General features: G+C 44.1%; 1 protein-coding gene across 1 annotated transcript in view; it reads right to left on the minus strand.

Moving 5' to 3' along the window:
* Positions 1–459: 459 nt before the first annotated feature.
* Positions 460–21,526, minus strand: part of epha8 (eph receptor A8) — a 97,944-nt gene continuing 76,877 nt past the window's right edge. Inside the window, exons 9-19 of the mRNA XM_056436813.1 lie at positions 18,011–18,103; positions 11,405–11,537; positions 9,831–9,898; positions 9,445–9,570; positions 8,739–8,924; positions 8,512–8,573; positions 7,615–7,824; positions 3,365–3,514; positions 3,086–3,276; positions 2,078–2,236; positions 460–929 (exon numbers count right to left, since the gene is read on the minus strand). Of these exons, the coding sequence (XP_056292788.1) occupies positions 815–929; positions 2,078–2,236; positions 3,086–3,276; positions 3,365–3,514; positions 7,615–7,824; positions 8,512–8,573; positions 8,739–8,924; positions 9,445–9,570; positions 9,831–9,898; positions 11,405–11,537; positions 18,011–18,103 (1,493 nt within the window). The 3' untranslated portion in view covers positions 460–814. The remainder of the gene's footprint in view (positions 930–2,077; positions 2,237–3,085; positions 3,277–3,364; positions 3,515–7,614; positions 7,825–8,511; positions 8,574–8,738; positions 8,925–9,444; positions 9,571–9,830; positions 9,899–11,404; positions 11,538–18,010; positions 18,104–21,526) is intronic.

A 21,526-nucleotide genomic window follows, 5' to 3' on the forward strand; every position in this document is an offset into this window, starting at 1 on the left:
TGACAACTGCAAAGCCTCCACAACACAGAGGGATTGTAGAATAAAGTGCACTGTAACTGAATCACACACATCATCCGAGTACAGCGAGTTGTGCGCCGCGCAGCTTCATACTGGCCAGAGGTGCTCTGGGGCTCCTTCTGGGGGTCATTCATCCAGGTTAGACGGCGGAGAAATGTGCCTCTTGTTGGTATTAATATCCTGGGGTGAAATAGGTCTTCTCCGAAGATGGAGACGATCTGGCAACTTCGGTGAGCGCTATCTCACTTCTCCACTTTTCCGCTCCTCGAGCCTCATTCTGGGCCTCAAAGCGCCTCATGCATGAACTGCAGGAGAGGCGGTGAGTGTGTCATCAGGATATTTGAACCCCCCCAACCCACCCAACCCACCCTCTACATCACTCCATGTACTATCATCTGGTTCAATAAATCATATTTCTCTGATAAATTCCGGACTGATAAATTATGCTCTCTCCGGTGGCGATACAATTTCAAATAATTTGTGGTGATTAAGGCAGTCTTTCCATTTGTAAGCGAGACGTTTAAACTCAGAAAATGGGTTTGGATAGGGAAAAAGAAAAAAAGAAAAAAATGAAAGGTCGGACTTGTCCCAAAGAAGTCATGTGTTTGACTCGCTCCACAGTTAAAACCTTTCACATTTTGTTCTTCACTCTCTTCGGGAGAAAAAGTCTTATAAAGTTCCCGCACATCTTCCTCTCCCGTTCATCGGATCATCTTGAATTCCACGGAGTCCTTCTAGACCTTGTAGCAGCCTGGGTTTCTAGATTTGAAGCAGAGAGAAACCTTGCCGTTGTGAGTTATACGTGCACGGACGGCACACTCTTGTTGAGGACCTGCCCCCTCATCAGCTGGACGTTGGTCATGATCTTCTTCTGGTGGCCCATCAGTGTCACGCCGAGCCGCTGGATATCCCTGCACGACACACACAAACACACAAATCTGAGTTGTAGTGATCCGTGGCGGCCAAGTGAATTGAACAGAGAACAAGAAGAAGAAAAAAGAATGATATGATATTATGTTAATGTTGCGATGCAGCTGCTCGAGCAACATCAACTTGAAGGAGCAGTGTGAAGGATTTACTGGAAGCTAGTGGTGAGTTTGCAGATTGCAACGAACTGAATATTCCATCCCCCCCAGTTCAGACTGCACCGAGTATTTACGGTAAAATGTTTTAAAATCCTCATCTCTAGGCCACCAGAAAGTGCCTGATGTCTCCGCCTCTTTGAGTGCACTCGCTATGCCAGGGGATGTAAATCCTCAGGTGCCTCAGAACACTGCGTGAGCGTCGTTGGCCGTCACCTAATCTGAATACTATGAAACAGGAACTGTTCTGACAGTAACTTGACACAGATAAATAAAAGTAGGATGCACTGAGAGACATTTCACCTTTTTCTCCTTTATTTTTCTAAACAGTTTTTCACTTGTTTGTGGCCAGCACACATTATCATTTAGTTTGATAAGACTCATTTCACTTGAACATTAAAGGAGGGATGAGGATAGTTGTGAAAGACAGATCTGTCACGACGGGATTAGGGTGGACCCAAATGCACGACTCAGGAGACAGATAATTCAAATAAAGATTCTTTAATGAAAGCGTCGTCAAGATCGGAACAGACAGAATAATCAAACTCTGGAACGCTCGTGGGTTTGGTCAGAAAAATACAAGACAATCTGGCAGAGGAGAAGTGGAAGTGAGGGAGCTAAATAGTGAGGGACTAATGAGGGGATGGGCTGCAGGTGAGAAGGGCGTGAGGACCAGGTGAAGGGAATGAGGGACTAACGAGGGAGTGATCAGAGGCAGGTGAGGGGAGTTGGATTGACGAGATGGGAAGCAGGATCTGGAATGACATGACAGTTAGTGACAGGATGAAAACAACTACGACAAAAAGGAAGGCGTGGAACTAAACTGTTACAAGATCTAAGGCTGATTGAAATAGAAACAAGTTTACAAATTAACCTGAGGGTTTATCTTGCTTGTGACTGGAGCTCAATGGAAGACGCTCGTGAGACGGAACCACGGAGGTTGTGCCTAATCGCCCTCCGTTACTCTCAGCACTCACCCTTGGTTCATGCTTATGACGTGTCCCAGTGTTTGGTAACCGCCTGCCTTAAAGTGGTCCTTGTAGCGGCTCATCTTTATGGTGTCCAGCCAGTCGTTTACTGAGTTACAGCTGCTGAAGTCGGAGATAGCTCTGTCCATCAGCGGAGGACTGTTTAAACTGCGGAACACAGAGAGGGATAGAGAGAGAGAGACGGATGGATATAGATGGAAGAGGAAGATTAATGGGAAGACAAACAGATTAGTTAGAGGGAGTGGGAAAATGAGAAAAATAAGCAAAAAGTGAGCAAGAGGCAGAGCGACCGCGAGGGAAAAGGAGAGGGGGTGCTTTCGAAATGCGCTCGTAGCTGAGGCAGAAAATCAATAGCGGTTAAAATGATAGAGAAGAGATGGTGGCTGCGGTTGCAGGATGGCTGCTTCGGGTAGATTTATTCAGAGAGGAATCCTGAACATTGCCCCGGCGCTTCCTTTTCCTGAAGCCGACGCACAGCGCCGCGCACCACTGGCTCCGTGTGGACCCTGGGGCCCGAACTGAGCAATTTATGCAGGTTTGTCTTTGGCCCTGGGTGTCCTCTCAAATGTGCTCCCCGATTTGCCGCCGGTCGATGTCAATATCAATATCACAGCCAGGCTATGAGGCACTGAGTCTAACAGGAACGAGCTTATTGGGAAGAATCTGCCCGGAGAACTTTTGGGCTGCAAATTCATCCCACCGCGCTCGCGTTCGAACACAGCGGAACGAGATTGAATTTGCCCCGGCTCCCACACCAGGACGGCTACTTAGCAGCCTAACAGCCCCGTCCACCAGACATCGTCCGGCGGATCATCTTCTCAGCTGCACGCAGTTGGCGTCCCGCTTTGACTTTTGCGGCTTAATCCGCTCAGCACGCAAATCAATATTTTAATAAATGTGGGTGAGAAACCGTCCGGCCAAATTGAATCAAAAATACTCCTCGGCATGTGACATGATGGGGGAAAAAAACATGGATCTATTCAGCGGCCCGCCCACCTGCAGAGCATGTTCATGGACTTCAGGTTCTCCGGGTTGCGGATTAGCTTGTCGAGAACGGTGACTATCTGGCAGAAGCGCGGCCTCTCGCTGCGGTCCTTCTGCCAGCAGTCCAGCATGAGCGTGTGCATGGGACCGGGGCAGCCCAAGGGAGCGGGCAGCCTGTAGCCCTCCTCCACGGATTTGATCACCTGCAGAAAAAGAAAGAAACATATGCACGAGGCTACAGTGGCTGCCGCGGCGATACGGTGAGCGGGCTAGTGAACAAACAGCGCTCACGTCTCTGTTGGTGAGGTTCCAGTACGGTCGCTCTCCGTAGGACATCACCTCCCACATGACCACGCCGTAGCTCCACACATCACTGGATGAGGAGAACTTCCTGTAGGTGATGGCCTCGGGGGCTGTCCAGCGGATTGGAATTTTCCCGCCCTGCTGGGAGAATAACGACGATTGACCATTGGTGTTTCAGGCCTTCTTTAGTTCATGTATCCACCTCATGATGGCAGAATAAAGGGGTTAGTTTGGCTGTGTTTGATATTATTTCTTCCCATTGTCAATATATCCCATAAAAATACCAAAGCCATCAAAGAATGTAGTATTTAGATCAAAGGGATTGATATTTTAGAATAAAGAAAAAAATATATATATAAAAAAATGTTAATGTTATTAACTGATTCCTCCATTATTGTCCAAAAACTATAAATAAAAATAATTAAATGAACAACAATGTTGCACTAGTTTATGTGCCATGTGTATTCATCCACATATGAAAATAGTACCTGGCCATTTTAAGTTATTTTTCAGTTTTGAGGGAAGTTACTAAAAACTACAGATCCTAGCGGTCAATAAAAATAACTGAGCCTTTAAAAGAAATTAAAAATGTAGGTCTAATGTCTACAAGGGGACTTGGAGCTTGTGTTGTTGATTTTGGTCTTGCACTGAGATTTGTTGACAGTAAGTAACATATGGATCAATGCTGGCCTTTAAATCAACATGGATGGTGAACAATACAATTCTTCAGCCTCAACATTTACCAGGGAGTGTAGACAACACATCTGTTCAAATACAGCTGGGGGGTGGTCAAAAACACATTACAGAAATGGGATATGTGTGTATACAATAGTCTCTGTTGAATCAAGTCAATACAGTGGATCCTAACTTGAAGGTCAGACTAATGTATATGTTCATATTAACAGTGGATCAAATGACTGTGTAATATGAACCCACGGAAAACTATCACTTCATAAGCTCATTATTTTTGGTTTAATAGACTGTTGTCCCTTTAAAAAAAATTGCTAAAAGGAAGACTTTCTAAAACTGCAAAAAAAGTATTAAAATGTAAGCAGCATTATCATCAATACCAAATATTTTCAGATTTTTAACCCTTAACATGTTTGTATTGTACTATACCACTGTTACCACACAAATGTAATTATTTTGTGTACATTTAATGTTGGAAGGATTTTTTTTTTACACAGTGAAGTTATTGGCATGATATTCCTGTGATTAGAAACAACAATAATGTTAATGTCTTGCATCAAACACTGCTAGTGTTCCTAAATACAGCAAATATGCTTCCAATAGTGGAAACCCAACCAGTAGTATGCATTTATGACGGGGCAAAAATGAGAAAATGGCTAAATATGCTCGGAAATAGTAATATTATAAGGCAGAGCTCTAGATTGGAAAGCCTAATATAATTGAACGCTCAATATTGTGCTGTCATGAACGTGGGATCAAACATAATTTTTTGTTTCTTTTGAGGTCGTCCTGTTACCACAATGTACCCGGTTTGTCGAAGTGTCCTTGAGCAAGACACTGAACCCTAGTTGCTCCCCGGGCGCTTCACTGCAGCCCACTGTTCCTTAATAACTAAGGATGGGTCAAATGCAGAGAAGAATTTCCCCACAGGCATAATTAAAAGTGTACATTTCTTTTTTTCTTTCTTTCATTGTGCTTTTAATAGGTTTCAATGGGGACATTGTTGTCCTGACTACACGGTTTATTATAGACCTATTATAGGAGCTTGGGCTTAATTTTTTTAATTAGAAAAAGGAAAACCCTTTTCAAAATGTATGCCACATGCACACCGCCAAAATGATTGTTCACAGAAAAAGCCAAGCATAACCCTATTGACACACGGGTTAAGTTAAAGTGGTACTACCACAGTCTTAACATGACCATTCACAAGTAAAGTTACATAAGTAGACATTATCGCTTTATTACTACTGCCTTAATCTGTAAACGGCATTTATATGTTACAGTTAGTGAAAACGGCTCATTTTAGCTCCTTTTTTTTTTAGCTACAAAGTACCTACAGCAGTCAACGACTGGACTAAATGATCCTCTGAAATGAGGTGACATTGGAGTAAAAGGTAGCATCAAATGAAAATTCGGAAGTTCGAGCTGAAATCTGAAGCTGAAGTTAAAAGAGGTGGTGAAATGATAAACAGGGCACGTGTTGCGGGGCCGAGACGAGAATAGAATCTGCAAATGTTAGCAAGTATGTGAACTACTTACACTATACTCTTGATATAAAAGTGACACTTAATTAGGTTGACGGATGGACGCGTCGCTTCTGAAACAAACAAAGCGCTCCCAGGTGGGTTATTTTAAACATCCGACGGTTGCTCTCAAAACGCAGCCCATTACACAAAGACACACACCTGACGTCCTGCTAAACCACAGAAACCCGCAACGCGACTGGAGTCCCGGAGCCTTCACTCGGGCTCTCGGCACTCGCAGCGTCTTCAAAGTGACTTTGCTGCCAGGTTACATACAATAGGCGGCTTTTCATTCACTTCCGGACGGTAACGAGAAGCGTGTTTATCAACAGCCATCATCAGCCATTAATTTTCCAGATAACACTATAGCGTCTGTAATATCATCATTAACAACCCTTTCCCCCCACAGCAGCATGTCTCTGAGTGATGCCGCATGTAATCACCTCGCGTCCTGTAATCTGATTGCCGTGCTTCAACAGACTGTAACAGACAAATGTGTCAAATGCTGATTTCCATCTGCTGAGAGCTGATAGCGTCAGACACTGGAAGGAGCTTGGCTTTATTTTATTTCACAGTTAAGACTTAATACACCTTGTGCTCACCGGGCTGGAGGGTTGTTATTGGACTGCTCTCTGCTGGAGCACTTACAGAGATGGTTTTACTTTTCTCTCAGTTTCATTGGACTTTGATTGTGTTTGTGTTCCTTTTGTCTCCAACTTTAACTCTCGTCTTGATGCTTCTTTCTTGGCCAGATTTGAGTGGTACTGCCCTCTTGAATATATATATTTTTTAAGAATGATAAATAAGATACAGTTAAAACTGCTAAAGTGCAGTTGGAACTCAATTTATACATAAAAGGCAGCACTGAGCACTAGTTGGTTGATTTCTTCTGTGGCTCTGAAGGAACTTTGGTAAATACCTGAGATGTACGGAAGCCCTGAGCAGTAAGTCAGAAAAAAAAGAAATCTAGTGATTCATTTTCTTATTTATTTATTTATAATTTTTTTCTCACCTCAGCTGAAACTGAACTGTGCTGAAAAGTTACCGTTTAGATTTCTTTTTTAAATACAGTTTATGTACCCTTTGTCATCAATGTTAATAAAGTAATTATGTTGTGGCTAACATAGGGAGGACTGACATGTCATGTTATTAAAAAACGGATGAAATCATTAGGGTTAAATGCTTTTTTTATTACTTTGGGTGACCAGAGCCCACTATAATAGAAGTGTTTCCACGGGCAGAGAAGTTCCAGTTTGTGTCCCTTTCAATTGGAGAACAGACTGCACAATACCAGACGGGTGTGGCAGAAATAACCTAAGTTTAGGTATCTTAATCAGGCGGCTAGCCTCGATTCTAAAAAGCGAGGCTAATGCGGAGGTGCCTTAAACTTGCATTCTCTCCTGTGACCAGCAGGGGTGACTGCTGTGGTTACAAAAAAAGTGGTTGTATGAAAGTCCATGAAAAAATGACTCAGTAAACATTGTGACTATGAGTTTATGGTCTCAGTCTCTAGTTTCAAATCTTCTTAGTATGATGATTATTTAGTAAATGATGGTCCATTTAGAGTCAAGTAGACCATAAAGCAGGCCACCACGTCCACTTATTATATATTTTATCTGGAGAGAAAAAAGTCAGATGGGTTTTCTATTGGTTGCTGTAGGTTGTATTAAGAGATATGTAGGATTCAAGTTTTTTGGAGATTTCACCCGTCTGGATATATCAGCCTCTGCTGCTTTACATTTTTTAAAACCCTTTTCAATGTCTCTTGGGAGTCCCCCAAAGAAAGTGCATTACTAAATCGCTGAAGCACCCGTGAAGAATCTGTAATAGTCTTCCTTGCTGCCTGGAACTCACTTATTATTTACATTTGCATAATACTTTAACTGTAATGTTGACATTTAACGTTAAAACGACCTAAGTGGAATAGTTTATGCATATTTTAAACTGTGGTTGCCGATTCCTTTACAGAGCTGTGTGAGTGTGTGTTTGCGCTGCATCAATGCTTGCCTCAATGTGAAAACTCACACTGGTGGTGTATGCAGCGTCGGGGTCGTCCTCCAACACCCGCGACAGGCCGAAGTCAGACACCTTACACACCAGGTTGCTATTGACCAAGATGTTGCGGGCAGCCAGGTCCCTGTGGATGTAGCCCAGGTCAGACAGGTAGGTCATGCCGGCCGCGATACCGCGCAGCAAACCGACCAGCTGGATGATGGTGAACTGGCCATCGTGCCTCTGCGGGTAGAGTGAAGGGAAAAAGAGAAAGATTGGGAGGGAGGAGGTAGGGAGACAGAGTTTTAATGTCAGATCACACAAAAAACATACCGGTAGAGCAGCAGAACAGATGAGGAGCGTGATGATAGAAGAGATTTTAATCAAGATAGAGAGGGGAGTACAGATAAGAGGAGAACACATGACAGGGATTTGCTTTTTAAGTTTTAATCCACGGTATCTTCATATGAGCATATTCTAGAGCTGTTTGACATTGTCGATTTAACACAATGTTAAATGAACTCGTATCTCGTTGATGAGAAAACTTTCACATTTGCTGTCCTAAACTAATGGCGCCTGGCAACAATGATTATCTGATAAATAGCAAGTGATGTGAAGTGAAGTGTCGTTGCTCTCCAGTGAAAACCATCTATTGCCGAATTCATTCTCCCTGGCGTGTTGAGAACAAAATTCACCAACACTTATAAAACATTTTGGAATTCCATTAGAAACAAATCCGCTAAGCTTGAATTAGAGCTTTATAAAGGTAGCGTAGAAGTCGTGATACATTGTTTTCACTAGACGCTGAACAGTTATAGCTTTCATAGCTGAACAGTGAAGGAAATGATTGCCACTTACTCAATAACAGAGAACTTTAGACTGGAGACAAAATGAAAAGCAAAACGGAACCTTTACTGCTTCAATACCGACCCTGAGGAAGGAATCCATAGAGCCGTTCTCCATGTACTCGGTGATGATCATCGCCGGTTTGCCTGAGGGAACAAATGGGAACCTTTAAGACTCCTTCCTATGTTCAACCAACCCGGTCTCATTCCCCCGGTCCTCAGTTACCGACACAGTCATAACTATCACATCATAGTCAATAATCCTAAAAAACACGATACTAACACTACTATATAGTTTTAGCTGTTGCATACTCTGGGTCACCACTCCCTCCAGGTGAATGACGTTGGGGTGGTCGAACTGGGCCATGATGGATGCCTCTGCCAGGAAGTCCCTCTTCTGCTTCTCCGTATATCCCGCCTTCAGGGTCTTCAGGGCCACTGGGATGTCTCGCTTCCCCGGGAGCCTCATGCGTCCATAGCACACCTCCCCAAACTCCCCTAAACACAAGAAAGTATTCCAGAAACAAAAACGATACCCATCCCTACATTTGACATTTAAGAAATAATTGTAAATGTGCCTTAAGTAAATTTGCTGTTAGATAAGAGAAATCCACGTCCATATGTTCAAAAGTAGACGTAGGCTAATCCTCCATCAGCCTTTCTCATTAATTCTTATCTCAGAAGAACCTATAAAGTGTGATTGCTTATTTGTCTTCTTCTAGTCTACACTTCTCTTCATGTCTGCAGGAGTTACATCCAGCAGCCCAGTGCAGTGTGGAGCCGACACAGAGTTAGTATTCCCTGCCCGTCTGAGGAGCTCTGATTGACAGCCCCACGCAACGCTCTGATTCCGCTCTGCCATTCTCCTCTCCGCTGCACACGGCAGCCTTTACACTGACCAATGATTTTAAGTTAGCCCCGGCCAATGATTCACACTCTGTGTGAGTGTGTGAGTTGTGTGTGTGTGTGTGTGTGTGTGCGTGCGCAAACACAGGTTTCACGTTTTTTATTCTTTTACCTGAGCCAATGATTTTCTCTATTTTGATCCTGGAAGCTTCAATTTCTCGGGCAAACTCGTGGACCGCCTGGCAGGGGTCCTCGTAAGTGTGCGGGTCGATGTAGAATCTTGCTTCGGGGAATGACACTAAAATAAACAACATTAGCATTCGGTCACATATCAGAGAACGAGAGTGTGCTGGTGTGTGTGTGCGAGGGAAGACTTGATGAAGGAGAAGAGCTGGCTCACAGAAAGAAGCAGGAGAGAGAGAGAGAGAATAAATAAATAAATAAAAAGCAGGTGATCCTGTGTTGAAAATGTTTTGCTTGAAGGATGAACTTGATTACATGCAGTCTAATCAATACGTGCGCTCAGTTGTTATAATTAGGGAGTTGGGCCACACATACCATGACCGTTCTGGTAGTGCATCTTCTCCTCATCAGAGTCCTGAAAGGCTTTACTGTAGCCACAGTGTCTATACAAACCACACAGACACAGACACACAGACAGACCGACACACACACACACACAAACATAGTGGGATGAATACAGGACAGTAATGAAACATTTGTACCATCAAACTTGGGATATAATGAATAAATCAATAGTTGTTCATAAATAATTATTAACTTCAACAGAGCTATTCATCACTTAGTGAAACTTATTAATGCATAAGGAGCAACCGGTCAACACGTTCTCCCTTAATTAAGGTGGAACCGAGCCTTCTAATCATTATCATCATGGGGGTTCCCTTTTCACAATAACAGACTGTTTCTGTGCGTACACTTCCATGTTTACAAGTTAAAATGATTAACATCAAATATTCATGCCACGAAGGAACAGCGGACAGATCTCAGGAGGGCGTTGAGGAGAATAAATGCCTCGTTCACACATATGGTTGGTGTTGAGGAAGCCGCAAGCTACAGAAATACAGTTTTTAACTTTGCGTTGCAAAAGAGTAAGTTACACTACAAGCCATTAAAAAAATAGCTTCATTGACATCAGGTATTTGCCATGAATTTGCTACATGTATACAAATGTATCCTATTTATATTTTTCTGAAGAAAATGTAAATGTTATCTATGTCGGAGGGAGACGTAATAACGTCTCTGTGCTTCAAATTCCAAGCACTGTTGGCCATGTCTTTGCTGTTGAGCTAACCGCTAATGGGCCAACATAGCTAACGGAGCTTACAGAACAAAATCCAGGCAGGACTTTCTTAAAAAGCTAAATTTATAATAATTACCCATGTGCTTCTGAAGGGATAGTGTGTATTTTTGGAGCTATGGGCCGTAATAAATTGTCCCTACTGGTTTCTGCCACACATAATTGAGCTCATTCATTAAAAATGTGCATTTTAAACATTAAACTACAGCATCAGTGACGCTTTCCTTTTCGGATCCTCCATCTTAGTTTCACTGAAAACTTTGGACTTTGCAGTCATGATTTTTGCCTGGATAACACATTTAAATCCTCTGACATATTCCTTCCCCTTTCAAACAGAATGGAAATTAAAAAACGTAACATAAGTAAAAATTAATTAAGGGCATTGGAATTAATTATGCAATGCAGCATTCCAGAGATGGAAGTTGAAAACATCAAAAAAGGGAGGATGGGTGGGGTTGACGGGATAAGTGGGAGCATTTGGCTTGCAAGTTACTGGACATGAATCAACATATTTATATACACTACAAGGTGGAAATTTCAATTTTGGAAATTAGATAAACAAGTCATTGAGAGGACAGGGAGGGTTGAGAGAAGGTAAAGCAAATTAACATGACAAGGGAGTGTTTTAGCATCTAAGACCTAGCCACAGGTTTAACGCAGATTACAACCTCACTGTAACTTTAACTTTGCAGCCAGTACTTCATGTGGAGGGAGCAGGGAGACACACAGTGAACACAGGGGGGATTTTTGATCACAAGCAAACATTTTACACAAAGAGATACGGTAGAGTAGTATAAGAAACTGTTCCACACACAGCAGCGATGGGTAGTGTGGTAAAGTGTAGCCTTGCCGTTTCCTGCAGATGATGATGGCCAGAAAAGTGACCAGGCCGGACACCAGGGCCATGCAGATCCAGGTGATGGTCATAGTGTTGTAGCGCAGAGGAGCTAGAAACACACACGCAGACACGCTCCGCGTTAGCTTAGTTTGCACCGACGCACACGGCGTCAAACACAGGCCGAGTGTTCGTGGTCAACTGCAGCTCCAAAGAGCTAAGTCTTCTCTAATTACCTCTTGTATGCATTGCCGTAACTTTCTACGTGGCACCAAGAGAATATTCAGCGAATGTTGTTCATCTATTTTGAAAGTGTTAATGTTGTCCCCGACTTGCAAGTGATTAAGCTTCTAATGCAAGTTATATACACGGGATTCAGAGCATCAATATGTCAGCAAATAAATCTGCCAACTAAAGATATAGTGGAGTAATTTTCAACCCGTGACGCCCACCGTCCGGTTCCCGTTGTTGCCGTAGTTAGCACAGTTAGCTGCTAGCATGCCGGATCAGCAAAAAGATATGCTCTGAACTCCTGGGTCAATGCCTTGCCCTAATCTATCGTCTCTGCCTCAACCAGCTACGCAGGTGGGTCTTGTCATGAAGAGCAGTGGGAGTTGTAACTACGCGGTGTGTCTGGATGAGAAGGCAGAGATCGCCAAAACAGCTCAGGTAAATTCTCGAGGAGTGTTCCGTCAAACTTTTACGCTTATCTTCCAAGCAGATACATTTTATGGGAAAAGTGAAAGATTTAGCCTGCTATTGGGGAGAGAGCAAACAAAAGAGGATTATGGAAAATCAGTAGGTTCCATCCTCCGGGGACCCTGAACAGCTGTACACAATTCCACAGCAATAAATGCAAGAGATATTTCATTCTGGATCATAGACTTTGCCATCCCTAGAGTCTTGAGATAAACATGGTTAAAGGGTCAACACAGGTAAGACTGAACTACATGGAACGGAGACCAGAATAATAATCTGGTTTTCATGAACTTTAGGACTTGATTGATGACTCAGCATGTGTGGTAGCCGGGGTGCGCGTACAGTCCTCTTGTTTTCAGAGTCAGTATCTAGAGGAGCAGAGTCTGGGTCCAGTGAGCAGCAGAATGAAGGGAGACTATTAGTCAGAGAAACAGCACTGGGACTCCAACCAGGCAGGAGGTTTAGCTTTGCAGACCTAGAGTCTGCTCCGCAGGTGCTCTGCCAAATCCCCTATTAGGAAAGAGATATGTTCACCAAAAAGTTCTCTCAATGAGTCCTAACTTTCAGTGTTGTACTGGCCTCAGGTGGACAGACTCATGAAGACTTGTGTACATCTGTGCTTCAAATTCCAAGCACTGTTGGCCATGTCTTTGCTGTTGAGCTAACCGCTAATGGGCCAACATAGTGTTGTGCACCGACAGATATGCTAGAGAGGTTCATGTCATTTATGTTCGCTTTCTCTCATTCCAGGCTTCCTGATTGTTTTCACCTGTCATCACACCTGTCTCCTATGCTCATCAGTGTCAGCCCCGCCCCTGATTGGTCCCACCTGTGTCTTGTTACCATGTGCTTAAATTCCCCTGTCTCCCAGTGTTCCTTGTCAGTTTTCTGGTCTTTTGCCATGATCAGGTCGGGTTATGTTGTGCTCTTGAAAGTTTTGATCCCTCACTACGTGAGCGCTTTCATTTTGTTCACTGCAGAACCGAAAAATAAAGTACTTACAAATACTTTATCTCTGTCTCCCGGTCGGCAATTGGGTCCTACTTCCTAAGTGTCTGAGATCGTAACAGAACGAACTGACCACATTATGGACCCAGCCGACCAAGAACGCTTCACGCCGCTCTGTCGGTACAGGGCGTGACGATTTTTCATCACGAGGAAAAACTGGACAAAGTCAGCCGGAAATACAAGAGCTGAGAGGACGCCAGGCCCGGTTCAGGAAGAATTATCTACACAGATGCAACAACTGGTTGCCCAAATGAATAATTTTTCACTCATCAACAGACTGCTCCTCCGGTGAGCGTCATCCACAGCTGAGAATTTGCCTGTCAATACTCCAGCTGACGACCCAGGTCAGGCTGTTTCCTCCCGATACGGCTGGCTCTTCCGGAGAGATTTTCCGGAGACTCTTCGAATTGCAGAGCCTTTCTGGTACAGTGTGATCTGCATTTTCAACACAACCAGCAGCTTTTTATCTGAGCATGGTAAACGGGTTTATTGTGTCTCATTTAACGGAAGAGCTGCAGCCTGGGCTACTGCAGAATGGTCTAGAGACACCGAACTATGTTACTCATTGGCCGATTTCATAGAGACTATGAGGCGATTTTGACCACTCATCGCCTGCTACGGAGGCCAGCAGAAGACTGTTTCAAATCGTCAGCTCAACCGCAGGTGGTTGATTATGCCATCGAGTTTCGTACAGCAGCAGCGGACAGCGGATGGAATGTTCCGCTCTTCGTGACGCCTTCATGACAGGACTTTCGAACCGATAAAGGACCAGCTGGCTCCACTGGAGACACCCGGGATCTGGAATCCTCATCGCTGTGGCCATCCGGATCGATAACCGTCTTCGAAAGAGAGAGGAGCGCCGACGCAACCGAGATGTTATTCCCAGCTTCCAGAATTCGCCTCGGAGGGTCGCGCCGCCAGCGGAGGATTTCCAGCTCATGTTACCGGACCATCAGAGGACTACACTTCCGAATGACTCCGGTGAACCCATGCAGCTTGGAAGAACCAGGCTTTCTGGAGGAGAGGCAGCGCCGTCTCACGGAGGGTTGCTGTTTCTACTGCGGCCAGCCGGGTCATCAACTCGCTTCATGCCCGGAAAGATCGTGCTCACCAGTCAAAAGGAGGCGCTGGTGAGCAAGTTTCCGCAGACTTCCTCCTCGACCTGTTACTCAGGTAGACATTTGTATTAACAATCAGACCATTGACCAGGGTGTGTTAATAGACTCAGGGCTGACGAAAGCCTTATAGACTGGGGCCTAGTCAAACAGCTAAAAATAAAACTGTCCCGCTATCTCATCCTGTTAGTGCCAGTGCCTTAGACGGCCGCTTGTTGTTCACAGTTACCCATTGCACTGAGCCCATACGGATTACTATAAATAAGGACCATACCGAGAGCATGCAATTTCATATTTTTGAGTCGACTCAGCACCCGATTATTTTGGGGTTTCCTTGGCTGAAGATCCACAATCCTCACATAGACTGGCCTTCAGGAAAGTTAAGGAATGGGGAGAGGATTGTAAGGGCAGGTGTAAACTTCGCAACCTGTTAATGCACCAACAGACTCTAGTAGGATCATTATAGATCACCCTGACTATCCTGATCTACACAAGGTACCTTCCTGTTACCATGATTTAAAAGAAGCGTTTAACAAGTCTAAAGCCTTGTCGCTACCTCCTCACCGAGATTTTGACTGTCCCATTGATCTCTTACCGGAGCCCCCATTCCCAAGGGGAGACTTTACTCGATTTCGAGACCTGAGAGAACAGCAATGGATGAATACATCTCCTCTTCACTCAAATCAGGGATTATCCGTCCTTCATCGACTCCAGCCGGAGCGGATTCTTTTGTGGGAAAGAAAGACGGGTCTCTGAGACCTTGCATAGACTACAGTCCACTAAATGACATTACGGTGAAGAACTGCTATCTCACATCATGTCATCTGCTTTTGAACTGCTTCAACTGCTGAAGATATTCACCAAGTTGATTTATGAAATGCATATCACTTGGTTAGAATAAAATGTAAGGGGATGAGGAAGACTGGATCACACTCAGAATGGTCACTATGAGTACTTGGTAATGCTTTTGACTGTGCAATGCACCGCTGTTTTTCAAGCTTTTTGTGAATGAGGTTTGCGGGAATTTTGTCATTTCAGTGTTTCAGTATCTGGATGATATACTCGATTTTCTCCCAGACGCAACTCATGTTAACTATGTCCACAAGTTTTGGTAGAACTACGGATAATCAGGCTATATGTCAAGGCAGAGAAGGCAGTTCCACACAGAAGAGGTGTCTTCTTAGGATACATGTCCTACCCAATCATATCCAAATGATCCTGCGAAAGTCAGCAGTATCCCAGTGGGCTCACACCAGACTCCAGGAAAAAGGTTCAGCAGTTCCTAGGATTTGCTAACTTCTATAGGAAGTTTATTAGGAATTTCAGTCTGTTGCTGCCCTCTGCATGTTCTGACTTCTCCTATGTCCCTTCAAGTGGACCTCCCAGGCGGATCTTGCTTTCAAACTTCTGAGATAGATTCACATCAGCTCCCATACTCACCATTCCAGATCCCCAGCGCCATTTATGGTCGAGGTGGATGCTTCCCAATGAGGGAATTGGAGGAGTACTCGTCTCAACGTTTCTGCAGAAGACAACAAGATGCATCCATGTGCTTACCCATCGCGGAAGTTGACAACGCAGAGCGAATTATGACGCGGGAAACAAGGAATTGTTAGCTGTAAAAGCGTCTTCGAGGAATGGAGACACTGGCGAGGCAGAGTAAACTGTTTTTAGTCTGGACAGATCACAAGAATCTAGAATATATAAGAAAGGCTAAGTTGCCTCAACTCCCCGCCAGCCAGGTGGACACTTTTCTTTAGTAGATTCAACTTCACTCTTTTCGCCCCGGTCTCAGAATCAAAACCCGATGCTTTGTCTGCTTTTACGATCCCGGAACCACTCTTAGAGCCCAAGACCATCCTTCCACTTAACCGGGTGATCGGAGCTCTTTCTGGCAAGTGAGTCAGACGCAAGAGGCAAATGTCAGAATCCAGCGCCTACAGTGTCCCAACAATCGCTGTTTAATCTGAGGCTCTTCACCTGCTGTCCACTGGCTCACCTATCTGTGCTTTCGTGCCATCCGGAGTAGTAAGAATAATGTTCAGGATTCAACAACGTTTGCACATCCAGAAGAAAAAATGTGGTCAGTATGTAGCGGTTACCCGGTGTGCATGTATGTAATCATCCAAGTTAAGATGGCTTGTTCAGCCAGCTGCCGATTCCCCATCGCCCTGGTCACACATTTCGATGGATTTGTGACAGGATTTCATCCAGAGGCAAGACTACGGTTCTATGAAAAGGATCGATTTCAAAGATGGCTCACTATCCCATTGACCAAGCTTCCTCTCAAAAGTCACCGCAGAGAGTGTCACATGATCACATTCAGATCCATGGATTCTATCGATATTGTTTCCGGAAGAACTGCACCATTTCGTCGGAAAGAGTTTTGTTTAATTACAGGTGCCACCGCCGTCGGTCATCAGATACCCCAGTCAAATGGATAAATGTTTTGCCTGAACCAAGAACTAGAGACTACGTTGTCTCGCCTCCGAACTGACCACCTGAGTGACCACCAAGGTCGGTGCGCCACAATACCCTTCCTACGGGCGCCGCAGGTCTCCATCCATTGTGTCAATGGTTTGCTTCCACTTTTTCCCTAACAACGAGGTAGGATAACCCAGATCGGCATGCCATGATCAGACGCTATCGCAGAGTTTGGGCTGGTGCTCGCCAACTTCTTCCGAAGTTCAGCCTGGCAGCTGCTGCGGACGCCCGAGGGTCGCCCTCTCACAGTCCGGTGGCCAAAAGGTTTGCCTTCACCAAAGACTTACTCACCCATGTCGCCTGCAAATCCGTCTTAGATTTGGTCCGCCTAGCATCCAGAGTCATCAACTCAAGGCCGCTTGCAACTCCTGTGACCTGAGAGGCACCCACGCTTCAATGCTAGTAAAATCAAGCCGTGTGTGAGAGCAATACTTGTTCCTCGCTTCTCCAAGCCCCTCCACTTCCCAGTTCTTGAAGGGGTGACGCGACAAGGTCCGTAGTTACTGGAGGTCCTGCACAGGGGAGGGCAAGCACCCTTGCAGACTGAAGGGTTACGGCCTGAGGTTAGAAGCTGGATAGCTGCTTTCCATTTATCGTGAGACAAGACTCTTTATTCATTGACTTTACATCAGCCTGGGCTATCAGGAGTTGGCCCTAGAGGGGTACTGTTGTGCACCGACAGATATGCTAGAGAGGTTCATGTCATTTATGTTCGCTTTCTCTCATTCCAGGCTTCCTGATTGTTTTCACCTGTCATCACACCTGTCTCCTATGCTCATCAGTGTCAGTCCCGCCCCTGATTGGTCCCACCTGTGTCTTGTTACCATGTGCCTAAATTCCCTGTCTCCCAGTGTTCCTTGTCAGTTCGTCTGGTCTTTTGCCATGATCAGGTCGGGTTATGTTGGGCTCTTGAAAAGTTTTTGATCCCTCACTACGTGAGCGCTTTCATTTTGTTCACTGCAGAACCGAAAAATAAAGTACTTACAAATACTTTATCTCTGTCTCCCGGGTCGTGCAATTGGGTCCTACTTCCTAAGTGTCTGAGATCGTAACACATAGCTAACGGAGCTTACAGAACAAAATCCAGGCAGGACTTTCTTAAAAAGCTAAATTTATAATAATTACCCATGTGCTTCTGAAGGGATAGTGTGTATTTTTGGAGCTATGGGCCGTAATAAATTGTCCCTACTGGTTTCTGCCACACATAATTGAGCTCATTCATTAAAAATGTGCATTTTAAACATTAAACTACAGGGTTTAGGTATTTGAAGATGTCAACCGGTCCCCTTTGGGCAGTCGGGTTCGTGCCACAGCAGCATCACGCTGTTCTGGCTGGTGTTCTCCTGCCGGATCGCCATCACTTCGGAGGGGGCTGCGCAAGAAACAGGAGAGATTACTGCTTTGTCAATTCAAGATGGGGTTTGTCGGTGACCATGTTTATAATGAGGCAATGACATTACCCTGCAGTTAAGCCATGTTTATATCATGTGATTGGCGTGTGGTTTTAGCCCGAGCAAATCCTTGAGGATAAATGATCAGCCCGTCCGACAAGTCACGAACATGAAATATACGACAATTCAATTCAGTTTATTTGTATAGCCCAATTTCACAAATTACTAATTTGTCTCGGAGTGCTTTACAATCTGTACACATAGACATCCCTGTCCCAAAACCTCACATCGGATCAGGAAAAACTCCCAAATAACCCTTCAGGGGGAAAAAAGGGAAGACACTTTCAGGAGAGCAACAGAGGAGGATCCCTCTCCAGGATGGACAGGTGCAATAGATGTAATGTGTACAGAAGGACAGATTTAGAGTTAAAATACATTCAATGAAGATGACAGAGTGTATGAATAGTTCATAGTAGGCATATTCCACGATGGAAACCTCCACGATCCATCAGGCAGATGGAGGTAAGTCTCAACAGTGGGCGGAGTCTCAACAGGGCAGTGGCATACTCCAGCAGTGTGAAAACACTGGTTGCAAGAGGGCCGGAAATAAATTGATCAACATTTTTCATCTTTCAAAAGTTGAACAAACGTCAATGCAGTGTGTCAAGCAAACCAAGGACCGGTTTTTTTGTGGCGATTACTGCAACATTAATCAAAAATCTAAAGTTGATGTAACTTTTTTGTGTTGCGCAGAAGTGTCAAGAGTTGGACATTAGTACCGTTTGCTGACAGTGGCAACTACTCCTGCTAGTCCTTACAGAAACAAAGTGTGTGTGCCCAAACCGTATTTTTCATTATCAGCATAAAAATGTCGTCGAGGCAGCACATTTCTTCCAAAGATTGTTATTTTGTCACTTCTGCTAAATTTGACATTAAGTGTGAGACGAGAGGCACGAGGAGAAGAGAAAATGTGTGATAAAAGGCCACGGCTGGATAAAAAATAAAAAAATGATGTGACTGCAACTGAGCAACCAACATGCCCCAAGGGCCATTTCTGTAATAGTTTAACATGAGACCTATTGAAAGGTGAATATGTGTATTAACAACGCCACGGAGTGGAAAAACAAACGGCCCTGTGACCATGGATACGCCCACTTCACCAGTATGAAACCCTGGGACGGCAACCTTCGACACAACCGAAGCAGCCCTGAAACATCCACTCATCTTGGCCGAGCTTCAGCTCTACTTGACCGTGAAGAAGTGTCCAGCAGACGGGCACGTGACAACTTTCCTCCGCAAAGACTTGGCTGAGTTGATCAAGGTCATGATTTATGTGGGTAGGTGACCTCATTGATGTGTAGACCATTTTAATGAGGAACATGTGAAGTCTTCAAGTTTTCCTTCTGCATTACAGTTACGAAAAAACACACTATATGATACATTTTGCGTTTAAGATTGTTTTGACAGAGTGTGCTTCGACTCTATCAAGAGAGAGGTCTTCCGAGACATCACGACACCACAGCTAACCACACCTGATGTCGAAGCATCTCCAACCCTAGGACGTTGACGTCGAGTCAAAGAAAATCTTTACTAAATGATGTCCAGGATGTTAGCAGCACAGCGAGAGTCTAGAGCAGCGAAAATGAAATATCGTCGGAAGAGTGCGGGAGAAGAGCCGCCCTCCAATATGCAACGGTGAGGCAGATGGCGGAATCCTTTTGTCATGTTCAAGACACCCAGACAGGTGCATGAGGTTAATTAAATGTCTTGTTCAGATGTTTCTGTGGAACAAACATCTGGCGGGAGGTGTTCCTGCTGGTAGGAATAACTGGAATAAGGCTTTACAAAAAAAGCAAGTCGTCCGTTGAGCGTCGTGCTTTAAGCAGTGTGTTGGTGTTCAGCAGTTAGTAACGAGCCAATCGCAGACATGAACTTTTCACATAATTAATTGTAGTGCTTTTTCTACAAGTTGCTCTGCTTTTTTAGTCGAGCTTTTTCTAATCCAAATCATATTTGTGAGAGTGGATCTTTGTCCCATTGAAATGGAAGAGCTTTTGAGAGTGCACACCATGATATGTAAGTTCACGGTACAAAAGGCTAAAAAAGGGATTCAAAGAAGATGTATTTCTGTTGTAGGAGTCCAATTATGGAATAATGTTGAAATGGATGTAAGAATGGTGAACTCCTTTTTGGTTTTCAAAGGAATTATTTATAAAACAATTCTTGAGTTATAAATGTAATTAAAAACGTATTAATATGGAAGATGTATGTGGTAGTATATATAAATATATTTTGTTTATTGTTGTTTTTGTTGTTTTATTTTCTTCTATTTTCTGATTTATTTTGATTTCAATTTAGGATAGGAATTTATAAGCATTTTTTTGCTTCTACCTATACATTTTCAGTCTTTCTCTTTTGTATATTATATAGGATAATATTGTATTGTATTTGATTTGATTGACTGAATAAAAAAATACAAACAAATACAAACAATATCCACTATATGTTGAAGTAATGATATATCAATATATTTTTCTTTTTCAAGGTTACGAAGTTACACACAAGGTTTTTAGACGTCATTGTGCGATAGTTAGTTATAGGCGATGTCATTCTCCAACAATTTGAGGCCCTTCCCTTCTGTGGGAGCAGAGTTCCTCCTTCCCTTCGATACAAATGAGGCTGGAAATCTTCTTGTGTGGTTACCTTTGTGCCGTTTTGTCCCGTGGACAGGCTTCTGTGGCGAGAGGCTTTTCTGGGAACAAGGATGTGGAGACTTGCCACATGCAGGAGGACACAGAGGCGTTTGTGTGATGTTTGTCATTCTACACCAGGGGGGGAGGTTACCAAAGTTCCTCTTCACAAAAGAGCTCCTGATTTATGCTCCAGCCACCATGTCCACCTCAAGAGAGGAAGAAGCTGGAGTCTGATGCCCAGTGCTGGAAGAGAGAGAGGCTACATGGGGATTTCCTAGAGGACTCATGCAAGAAAAAGGAAAGAAAGGTCTGTTTGGGGAAGAAGCCGAGGGCAAGGCTGGCGGTCGGATGGTAAAGCTCATAACAAAGTCCAGCACTCTGAGGGGCCGCAGTGAGGAGAAGTTAGCCCAGCTCAAGAAACATTGAGGAGGAGATTACGACCAAGGGAGAAGAACTCAGATTCATGTTTCTTAGTTCACACACACACACACAAAGTTCTCTGAAATCATCACGTTCATGTTGAATGTGAATAAATTTATTTACTTTGCACGTAAATCTGGGAGTCCTACTTTCGTTCACATCCTCGCCCGTAAAATACGTCTTACATTGCGTTAATAACGGTCTCGAAAAGGTCTTACTGTAAAACATTTTTTACTTTAACTTGCAGAAACCTGCAGAAACCCTGGATCAGATAGAACGGTTGGATGGAAG

Source organism: Pseudoliparis swirei, chromosome 18 (genome assembly GCF_029220125.1).
Source record: "Pseudoliparis swirei isolate HS2019 ecotype Mariana Trench chromosome 18, NWPU_hadal_v1, whole genome shotgun sequence".
In the NCBI taxonomy this organism is placed as follows: domain Eukaryota; kingdom Metazoa; phylum Chordata; class Actinopteri; order Perciformes; family Liparidae; genus Pseudoliparis; species Pseudoliparis swirei.